The 12,177-nt window shown below is 36.5% G+C and overlaps 1 protein-coding gene across 3 annotated transcripts in view; it reads left to right on the forward strand.

The window, feature by feature from the left end:
* The window catches only part of PGAP1 (GPI inositol-deacylase), a 282,452-nt gene that overhangs the window by 251,550 nt on the left and 18,725 nt on the right, over positions 1–12,177 (forward strand). For all 3 annotated transcript variants that reach the window (XM_046615044.2, XM_046615045.2, XM_069134201.1), the window contains one exon: positions 4,512–4,940. In XM_046615044.2, the coding sequence (XP_046471000.1) occupies positions 4,512–4,940 (429 nt within the window). The remainder of the gene's footprint in view (positions 1–4,511; positions 4,941–12,177) is intronic.

The following is a 12,177-nucleotide window of genomic DNA, read 5'->3' on the forward strand; positions in this document are numbered from 1 at the left end:
AACAACACTAATGGATGGTGTGGCCGTAAAAAGGTGCTCCCAGTTATCCGAGCAGAACAAGTAATGTGCACTTCTCACAATACTTAATCTTTTGACTTATTGTTAATGCTACTTTCCTATTTGATAAAGAAATATGAATTAGCTACTTGACGAAAATCAATTATATTTCGCTATTAACTTTTCAAGTTAGCTGATGAAATGAAATATCTTATGGTAACTCCTCATATGAGTTGAGATTCGTGTCCCAAGAATTAATTAGAGGATTAAATTCGTCGGGGAAGGTCAGAAGAAAAAGTGCTTTGTTTTGCATTTCTGCAATGTGCAACGTTTCGGCATAGGTTCTGCCAGCCATTATCAGGGTAATTTATTAAAACGAAATAAAAGAAAAGAAAAATCCAAAAATTATATGTTAGCAACTAGTTATGTAGATAGTGCTATAAATGCTAGTGGAGTTATATATTTGTAGCTTAAACTACATGTTGCATAATAAATGCGGAAATTGATAAAATTTTATGAACACGAATACCAGACTAGTTTGTTGAAAATTCCGCTATAAGTCTTACTTGTATAAGACTAAGGATTTCTTACGATTATTATCGCCTTCCCAGTTATTAGAAAGTGCCATTGGTAGCGCGTGAATTTGCAGATAAGTAACGTACGCTCAATGACACAGTATGTAAGATTAAGTAATTTGAAAGCGTGCCTGCGGTAAGAACGGCTTAGTTTGTAAAATCAGGAACTTTGGTTATGTGCGTATACCAACGTCGGTTTACCGCTCTGATTGTAAATGGGGCACTTTACGCACGCCCAGCAGTCTTCGAAAATATAATATATATAATATCCGGAAAAGCTACGTATTACCTAGTCAAAAAACAAGAGGGAAATCCTTGGGCAGTTACGTTTGGATGCTTAATCATTTGAAGGTCCAGGGTAAGAAGGCCATCTGGCTTTAGCGTAGCATTCATATCAGTGGGCTAAATTGGAGCTCAATGTCTAAGAACAACCTGGCTACCATACAGCTACAACATCGTTTTTCGACATGGCGATATGCCGGCGAGCCCGCCTAGCCTTTCGACATTGTTTCCTGGTAGTAATCACATGTCCAGCCCACATAGATTTAAGTTGCGCATTTCACGTCGCCTAACTACACGGTTTTAATTTAGCCGCTACAGGTTCATACCGTGTAGGATTTAATTCAGCCTAGCCGGCATTACTATGTCACAACTCAATGTGGTTTCTACCTGACCAGTACCTTACTCTGCCACGTGGCTTTTTGGTGCGCCTAGTTGCCAATGCGTTATGGTGAATTTACCCAGCATTTACCTGATTCCCGCCTTTTAAAGCTACATGAGGTTTGAACGGCGTCATTTGTGGTAGCCGTATCTGAATCTTACTTGGCATCTCGCGCTGCCATATGGCATTTGGCGAGTAGAGCCAGATAGAGTTTGTGCGGGATTCACATGGCTGCTATGCTGCAAACCCCATAGCCACGATTCGGCCCAAGTTGCTATAGCCATATATCGAATCAACTCGCGCTGGAGGAGGCAGCGAAGTTTCTGATTCGATCAGCACTGACGTAGACGTGAACTCGAATCTACATCATCCTCGCAATGATGTTCCATTTAGTAAACTATTTAGTAAATTACATGACAGTGCTACTTTGCAACGAGATACGCTACATATAACACTTGTTACGTCCATGAGTGGAGTTTACTCCTGAGCGGTAGGAGTAAACCGATTGGCTTCACTTTTACGTTCCAGGTCAACCGGAAATCAGTATGAGGATTGAATAAGAAACGAAGTGTACTGTATGAAGCTATGTCTTAGTTATATATTTATTTCAAGAAGCTGATAGTCTTAATGTGAAGTTGTCGAGAGTTAGAATAGGAGTGTCGCTAGAGACTTGAAACGTACGGGGTGCAGAAAAGGTGTGAAGATGCTTAAGGAAGGGAATAGAATTAGATAAGTAAGCGCGATAGTGAATGGCGCGAGACTAGGTAGAGATAAGAGGACACCACAGAGACCATGAGATTCATATAAGAACTGTTGGAAAGTTAGCGAGTATGAAAAATTAGAGAGAAATGGTATGCTGGACGTGACACACTGTATTCTGAAACAATATGGTTTTCATCGGGTGGAAATATGGCCATACCATATTGTGCACTTCACAATACTGCCACTAGATGGCTTTTGTTACTGCAAACAAAGTTGCACAATAAGTGAGATATACAAAGCGGCTATTCCGTAATACGCGAAAAATAACTGGCACTCTAGAATTCACGAGGGTGGTCGAATACAAATACATCATATATATTTACCATATACGTCGTTGAACACAAAAGTTGTTCACTTTCAACAAAAACTTAAAACATTTATCTCGTTTCAAAATGTGGCTTCATGGTAGTGAGGTGGTCATGTTTCATGGTTTCATAATGGTTTTAATGTAGCGGCTAGATGTAAGAATTACAGATAATTACTACAATAATTAATATGGCAATTATATAGCTGAAAGATACTGAAACTTCATGACAGCTATACAGCAACAACGTGGTAAACTCATCAAATTTAGGTAGCCGCTATATGGCAAGTTCAATGTTTTTGCTGGCATGTATGCGGCAACCAAGATGTATGGCTTCTATAGGTAGTGGCAAGGTCGTCGAAATACATGGTTTTGACCTGGGTTAGCGGTGGCAACTAATAGTAAGTCGGAAAAATTTCTAGCATCCATGTGGCATCGACAAAGAAGTCTGATATTGCAAACTTGTCGCGGCCCTAAAAAAACCTCATAAATATTGGATAATTCTGTAACTAGCTGCCACCTTGAAACCACAAATAAAATATAAAATTTGGCAAGTGACCGCCATCTAAAAATCACGAGTGTTGGTTGTTGTTGGATTTATTGTTTTTATTGAAATGGAAAGCGGTAGTTTTATTATAATAATAATATATTTTTGCGTAAATTACATACATGGAAACTTCTTAATTGTTTGGTAAGCGCGCGTCTGACTTAACCCTTTCTATTATGAGTCTCTGGTTCAACAGAACCGGTTCTCCTCCTATGTTCGCACACATCTTCAGTATCTTTTCCTTAAATACTTTCATATTTGCACTAAGGAAAACAAATATAACCAGGCTAATTCCAGGTGAAGATAATTTGCTTGTATTCCAACACTTGTCATTACTGAGTATATGTCAGGATAAAACCGTCAACTCGTCACATAGTGGTTGTCTTGGTTGTTCGGTTTGGCTATGTAGTGGCCACATAGTTGCTACTTGAAATTGCTACCCAGGATGATTTGCTTTTTCGTAAAAATACATTTGAAACAAATTCTTCTGGCAGGTTTTTCTTGGACTGATGCTGTTTTTCTTATTCAACTGTGATATTTTCTGAAAGCACTTACTAATGTCACAAAAATGGATCAAAGTGGTGTTTCCCCTAAAACCTTCGTTTTAAAATCACGATAAACATTGATTGCATGGAATAGATAAATTAAATTTAGGTTCGTAATTTATTGTGAATGACTGTTGATGATAAACTGCAGCGTTTTTCTCATAAATATTTTTATGACCCTAAACAGGAAATGTGTTTCGAGGTACACTATGATCAAGGTACACTTGGGGACAATGAATCTAAGACGGCTAATTTTTTACACTAGACAAACATGTTGGCAACACAGAGAAACCTACAGCGCCATAGTCGGCTGAGCGTGAAACAAACTCAAATAAACATAACATAACCTATGAACATCGAATCTAACCTTAGAATACCGCGGGAATGATGACTTGTTGACTAATGCTATGCTTCTCAAACTATGGCGAGTTTCGCTCGATACAATGCTTTTCAGTCCGCCATCAGAAACATTGTTGCGATCTGGAAGTGGGTATGAGAGTGAATAAAAATACGATGTCATTCAAGAATTTGTTCGTTTATTGTGCGTTGAGGTTCTTGTGGATGAAAAAAAAAAATAGTAATACAAAAGGCGCCTTTTCTTGTTTGATTGACGTATTTTATGTTAATAATATTTAGCCTTTATTTTTAATTTCAAACTGACGATGGATTGTATTTTATCGTGATTATTACGATAGATTATTTTACAGACTTCCTTGCTCGTTTTTTATTCACATTCTTGCTGACTGACTGACAAATTTTTCTTTCGTTGTTCTGTGCATGTCGTTGCACGCCGCACGGATAACTCGTATGCTTAAGGCGCATTCACATCTGCGCCTTTATAAATCCTTAAACCTAATTTACATAAATCGTTTTTAAAGTAATTAATCTTAACAAACATGTACCTCTTGCATTTACAAAACTCATCAGAATATTGATCATATACTGGTACTGCTGTTCACCCAGTATCTGACAATGAGTGAGAATTCCGAGAATTGATTTGACGTTTAGAAGAGTATTTGATTGTATAGGTATAAGCATTATATGTAGTTCAAAAATTCAGTCATCAATCAGCGATTTGTAGTATTATTGTTTAACTTCGTGTACTTTGAATTGTCAACAGTGAATGGGGCTGGAATTTGACGAACAAAAGTAGAATAACCCCGGATGGCACGTATAAGAAGAAAACGGCAGACTTGGATCTGGCGGAGTTGAAGGCACAACACTTGACGCACGTTATAATCAGAATACCATCCTCTAGTTTTCATAAAGGGCTATCCATTGACGTAGACCTTCATCGAAAGAGTGATAGAATATCAAGTTTCCAAAATAAACATATTTTGGCGTATTGGGGTTTCGGAAAACTAGGCACAATAGAATCAAACATTGGAGATATTCGATACGAAGTGGATCTGGACAGTAATACGAATTCCGTATTGCTTGAAGTAATCAACGTTCAGTGCCATCAACAGAATCATCGCCATCACGCAACAGTTGAGCTTTTCGAGCCATGGTCTAATGGTATCAGTCAAGTTCGGCACTTTGCTTTTGAGTAAGCTTTCTTTTTATTGTAGCGCCAGTATATACTAAAGTCACCTGTAGCTTCTCACCTTTGTTCTTTCCGTATTTGCAAAATGTTAAATCTTGCTTTTCTAAGTTTTGGAGGTATTATTAATATTATTAAGCTTTCTTTCGATTATTGTAGCGCAAGTATATACTAAAGTCACATGTATCCAATTATATTTGTCTATTATGCTGAACGTATTTGCTAACTGTACCATATCGTGGAAGTATATTTTTGAATGTCATCAATTTTGAGGGTAAGAATCAGTTTCCACGTCAGCATCTCGTTCCGGAAATTTTCATTTTGATGAGTTGAAGTTTTTTTATTAACCTCATTTCGCAACTCACCGTGTTCCATCGATTTCATCTAATGCCGCACTGTCTAACATGACCAATTTTGATGCAATTGTAGAATGTGATGCTACTTCTAAATACAACTACCTGTATATTTTTTGTTATCGATATCGCTCATCACGCGAAGTTCGAAGCCGTTAAATTTCAAATTATGGAGCCACTCTAAGTATGTGAAAAAATGACAGACAATTGTGGCCAAAATTAAAGAATTCTGACGGTCCAGAGAAATAAATTTTTGTATAGCTGAGAACCGAATTTATTGATACCCTGAATAGTTGTTAACTCTGGAATGATTTGCATATCGGGCATTTCATGTCAATTCCAAGTCCTGACTCTCATAATTTTTTCTGACATTTTTATGAAAAATCCTCTACATTCAGTAACTGTCACAGGTAGTGAAAAAAACCCTTTATTGTAGAATCCAAAAAGTACGAAAAGTTCTGCATTTTATTGTGATTATTTTGTTATAAGACCCATGATGGCAAACGATCTTCTTCTTGACCAAAACATGGAAATATGTTCTTTTTTCCTAACAATTATCAATAGTATATTGTGTTACCAGTGCGAAAGGTGGGTGATATTCGATAAGTGTCAAGTTTGCAGCATGAACCGCAAAAGCGAGTTCTGCGTTCACACGAATACGAGTGCGAAGTTGATGGCACGTGTCAATAGAAAGTGCTACAATCTCACGAGTGCTAGTGAGAACGCAGCATGTACCAAGGCGAGCGCTCTAATCAATCGTGTCAGATATCGCCTAAGATGTATGACACACGATTTTGTTTTGCAACACCTATGAAGAAAAGTTTTATTTGCGAAGTAAGGAAGGTGCCACTGAGCACGCGTAGAACTTGGCAGCTTACGCTCAATGATACAGTGCATAAAACTACGTTAATCGAAAGAGCGCATGCGCCAAAAAAAGCCTTAGTGTATAAAACCGAGCATTTTAGTTATACGCATGCACCAATGTTGTTTTATTGCACTATTCGAAACGTTTTACTCCGCATGGTTCAAAAGTATAATTTCGAAGCATTTGTTAAAAATAAAACTTATGGTGCTCTCCATGCCAACTCGATAAATGGTTAATTATGACATCTTTTAATTTTATTACGGATTTATTTTAATGCTATTACGAGCCCTCGTAATTTTCCGAAAAAATTCTCAAATTTTTTTAATTAGTCGTCTCTATCCATGAATTTTTAAACCCATCTCAGAAACACCCAGATTAAACCAACAAAAATAACGTTCCGTTTTCGCAGTAAAACATTTTTACATAAGTTTCACAGTAAAAGGGCGTTTTTGTCCTCTTTTTAAATTATTTTTTCTCAAATTTCAATAATGTTTTCTATTTGTATACTGTAACGGACAGCTATTCAAAATCACATCTATACCAACGATGCCCGTGACATACACAAAACATGTCAACAACTGACACAGACAGCTGATCAAGACGACCATCGATAGCGACCGTAACCTGCTAGCATCCAAAATGATAAACAAAGACGACGGACGCTGACCAACGCATACCAGGACGATGACCCACAACGGGACACACCAATAGGGAAATGACGTCGACAGGATCGTTCAACAACAGCTCCGGAGGAATATGAAACTGGCGCACCACGAAGAACGGTTACCAGTTGTCCGGCAAAGCGCCGAACTGCGTCACACAGTTATTAGTCCAGTTGTCCGGCACAGCGCCGAGCTGCGTCATATTGTAACGCGGCGTTTCTCATCTAGAGATCATTATCGAATTTAGCTTCACGAGGTTTAAAGAGGAAATTCAAGCACAGAACTTATTCCGAATTGTAGCAAAGAGTATCAAAATTAGAGTCCACGATAGCCCGGGACCAATAGAGGAAATATTGAGTAGAGCCGCGTATTTAACGTTTGAGCTGGAGGGAGATTTAGGAGCAGAACCGATGAATTCTGTTAGATTTATTATTTCTTTAATTTTATTTTTTATTTTAGTTCTCTACGGTTATATTTTGTCAAACCTTATTTTTGTCTACAGACAAAGACCATTGTACTTGGATTAATCGCTATTAAACATGTGTTATAGTTAAACATACACTCGTCTGTCTCGCTGTCAACGCATTCCGCATTCCAACGAATATATAACCTTATCTTGAAAAAGGGAGGGAAACAAAACCAACAGTCAGCCAAGGATTTCCCTGGTCTGAAAGGTTAGCGGTATTTTCGGTCAATAACCCATAACAAAATATAGGCAGGCGACTCTGTTTACTCCGAGTTCGCGATTAGAAGGGAGTACTGGGAAACCCGTATCTCCGACTAGGTGACATACGCTTCTTTCACTTGTCTCCAGTTGAAGCAACGGCCTACAAGCCCTTGTCTTACTGAAGGGAGCAACGGGCGGAGGTGCTTGTTCACATTCCTAGGCGGCTTTGGTGATACCTAAGTCCGTATAGTTCGACTATCAAGGGTTTTTGGGTCTGATAAGCTGATCCAGCTTTTACCCATCGGAGGGGGTTCCTTATAAATCTATTAAATTTGACAAAGAACACACTAATAACGGGTTTATCACATAGGCTGTGGTTCAAGATAAACCGCACCCGTTACAATACTTGTTCCAAATCTATTATAATAAATATCGCATCTTTGATTTAATTGATAATTGTTCAAAATTGTTTCTCTAATCGTAAAGCACACTTACGATCTTTTCCAAACCTTCATAATAGATTTTGAACAGGTATGAAAATAAAAAAAAAATTATTTAAAAAATTCAGAAAGTTATTAAAAGAATAGAATAAAACGTCATTCTACACTAAATTTTACGTGAAAATTTTCTATTTCAAGAAGGTAATTTTTTTTCCTGATTGACTAAAACCAGTTTGAGTATTTTTAAGATAGGTTTAAAAATTCGTAGGGTAAGGCCCGTGATCGAAAAATTTCAAATTTTCAAAAAATGTTCCGGGGGGTCGTACTAGCACAGGAAAAATCCTTGATGGAATTAAGAAATATCAACTGTTTACTGAGTGACGTGAAACGTCACATACTTATATTAGAAGAATAACATTCATGAAAATAAGTCATATTAAAAAATAATGTCTTTGTAATATCTGCTTGGGAAGTTGTATTTCCGAAACCCGTGGAGTGTGTAAAATATGCCCCATTTCTGAACGGTGTGGTAAAACGACGTTGATGCATGCGCAAAATACATATTAGGACTTTCATTAAAATATATGTACTTCCGAATAACTGAATTTTGTGCATCATGTCACTCACCGTGAATTAACTCACCCCAAGTCTATGCGCTATGAATGGCACCTTCGCTACTTCTTAAATCGAACTTCCTTTCACAGGTTTTGGAAAAAAATAGCAGTTGTCGCTTTGGCTCGCACTGCGTTCAGACACTAGTACTCATGCGATTGTAATACTAGCCTTTGCGGTTCACGCTACAAACTTGACGCTCATGAAAAATCGCTCACTTTCAGCACTTGTAACACAATATATTATTTATCATGGTTCGGTGAAATAAAAAATCTCCCAGGTGTCTTGACGTCTAGAAGGAGATCGATTGCCACCATGGGTCTTGTGCCAAAATGATCGGATTAAAATAATACATTTTCAGTAATTTTTCAACTTTTAGCTAATTCGGCAATCATTACTCGTGGCATGTTTAACCCTTAGCGGCAACATGGAGTAACTCATTACCCCACGTTGAAAAACCTAGTAGTACAAGACATATGGGTGTTTTAAGACTTCTAACCGATTGTTTCATATTTGTTGAAGAGTTCTTCAACATTTCTAATGATTTTTATCATACTTGTCTACTACCGGCAGATATCGTTACTTGAATCAATTTCAAAGGTTTTAGAACTCTAATTTCACTGGGCTAACTAGTTACTCCGTGTGGCCCCTAACGGTTGAAAAAAAATCAATTTAGGTGTTTTAGAGGTCGTACTATATCCACAAAATATTTCGGAAACATATATAATTCTGATGGTCAGGACTTAATCCAGTTGACATGGATTATCCCATGTGCAAGGTGTCCTAAAAGTACTCAAATCCTTATCTATACTCCGTTCGTCTATAGAACGATACAGTGTCGTGCATGATCGCGCAGCGTGGGGGTTGGGTGGGGATAGCGGAGCTCGCGATTCAGTAACGTACCTATAATATCGTACACATGTGCCCTGTACCAAAAGTTCACGCACTGTAAAGGGACTTATAGGTGAAATAATATGTACATCGCAATCTCATTATATCTCGGATAAATTTATTCTACTTCCTTGTCCTTATTTTCTGCCATCGGATGTATTAATCAACCAGAATAACAAAATCACAATTGAAATTTTACAAATTCAAACTCACTCGCAACTTTGCAACGACTGGCGCTTGACGGTTTGAAATCGATCATTAGGTTTGAAATAAAAGATTTGAAGTCAATCCTTTATAGGTTTGAAATTAACCGTTAGATCTGAGTAACTGGGTACCTTTGTCGGCTGTCGCCGGGTCTAACTAGCTGCGCGACCCATTCGGTAACCTGGCGGGAGTAAAGTGGGCGACGCATTGGGTGGGATCTGACGGAACTGGACGCGTTTCGCTTCTTAAGCGTGTCATTTTCTCGGCGAACGGAGTGTAAATGTAAAATTTTATACTTTATCGATTTCGAGGAAGAAATATCGGTTTTCTAATTAAAATTATCAAGTTGACCTTGATTTCACCCCGACACTTATTCTAAAGTTCAAGTACAAGGTCAGGATCAAGTCTACCTCCATAATTCGGACAACTTTTACGTATTAATATTTTCCATGAGAACTCGATCCTTAGATCTGTGTCTCAGAAAATCGATGACCGATATACGAGACAAATCGTGACGACAGATTTATAAAGTCGGAGAAATATGATACTGATGAAATCTTTTTCATAAATGGGTAAATTTTTATTCGACTGATTTAATCTTGTTTCTCAAATACTTGGAAAATTGACAACTCAACTAAGAACTTGACTTATTGTCTATAATAATTTTACCAAAGATCCACACCGAAAGACTAGTTGTTTAAATAACCAAGCCGAAAATCTGCTTGTTTATCGCTTTATCGAAATACGTTTCTCATAAAATGCAGGTCGTTTATTTTCAAAGTCAAAAAATAATAGCATTTTTGAATACACTCAAGTTCGTATCGCCTATCTTATTGTTTAGATATTATTCGTGACCTTGTCGTCTTCTAGTAAGAAAAAATTTTTGTCGGTTGAAGATCATTTTACATCAGTTTGATTTTATTTACAAAACATTTGAATTCAACGTTTCGGTCGGGCCCTGCCGACCATCTTCAGGCTAAAATAAAATTATAGGATTGTTTTGTTTAACATTCTTTACATCATCCTTATATAGAGTAATGATTAGTAAAATTTTGTTTATAAATTCTAAAAGTAGGTTTATTTATTATTCAAAAACCATATACTGTCAAGTTATTAAGTGGCAGCAAAATCATGACGATTCGGTTTCCTTATTTTAAAACTATAATAGTTTGTGTCTTCAATTTAAAAATTATAAATTCATATATAAGCACTTGTTAGAAAAAGGCAAAATACAGGGCTTAGAATTGGAATATAAATTATAGGAGAGCGATGTTACAAAAATTACTTACGAATACGTGACAACCTTTTCCGCTTTGATGTTGTTTAAACGGCATGATGGAAGTAAGTGACAGGAGGATTGATTACGATCTATTACCAGAATCGATAGTTCGATATAGTAGTCAATAGTCGAAAGTGAGAATTACCATAACTGTTGTTAGGCGTGGAAATTTTAAACTATAGTATATCTGATTATAGATGACTTAAATTTTGTATATCCGTACGTCTATTAACGGTATTGTTGTTTTTACTAATATGTATCATCTCTTTGATATTCCGTTTATACCAGTTTGGGTGAGATGTTAAAACCTTTGCCTTTTCAAAATCAAAATAATGTCCTAATTGTAAAGCATGAGCTGCTGAAGCACAAGTATCACTGTCATGACATTTAATATTTGATTTGTGTTTGGATATTCTTTCTTTTCTCTTTTTTTTCTTTTTTTCTTTTTTTAAAAGGTTGTGGTGATAGATCGTAATCAATCCTCCTGTCACTTCCTTCCATCATGCCGTTATACAACATCACAGCGGAAAACGTTGTCACGTATTCGTAAGTAATTTTTGTAACATCGCTCTCGTATAATTTATATTCCAATTCTAAACCCTGTATTTTGTCCTTTTCTAACAAGTGCTTATATTTTAATTTATAAATTTTAAACTAAAGACACAAACTATTATAGTTTTAAAATAAGGAAACCGAATCGTCATGATTTTGCTGCCACTTAATAAATAGACAGTATATGGTTTCTGAATAATAAATATACCTACTCTGAGAATTTACAAACAAAATTTTACTAATCATTACTCTATATAAGGATAATGTAAAGAATGTTAAACAAAAAAATTCTATAATTTTATTTTAGCCTGAAGATGGTCGGCAGGGCCCGACCGAAACGTTGAATTTAAATGTTTTGTAAATAAAATCAAACTGATGTAAAATGACCTTCAACCGACGAAAATTTTTTCTTATCATCTTATTGTTAACCTTAATTCATTTTCGGTTGTCACAATTATTTTTCAGTATATTCTAGTGACGCACAGTGTTAATAAGTGCATATTGAAAATTGTTTTGCTATTGTTTTACAGCTCATATGCGCGTATTATGTGACTCATTGTCAGTTACAACCAAATTAGTGGTCTCTTACCCAAATCTTCGCTATTTTGAAATGTACCCGGTTCTTAATTATTTCAAAATATAATCAAGATTTGATTGCTGAATAATTGTTCTGTGTACTGTAATTCTCTGCGCCGTATTTTTAAGAGTCACAAGACTA

This window comes from Neodiprion pinetum, chromosome 3 (genome assembly GCF_021155775.2).
Source record: "Neodiprion pinetum isolate iyNeoPine1 chromosome 3, iyNeoPine1.2, whole genome shotgun sequence".
NCBI classification, from domain to species: Eukaryota; Metazoa; Arthropoda; class Insecta; order Hymenoptera; family Diprionidae; genus Neodiprion; species Neodiprion pinetum.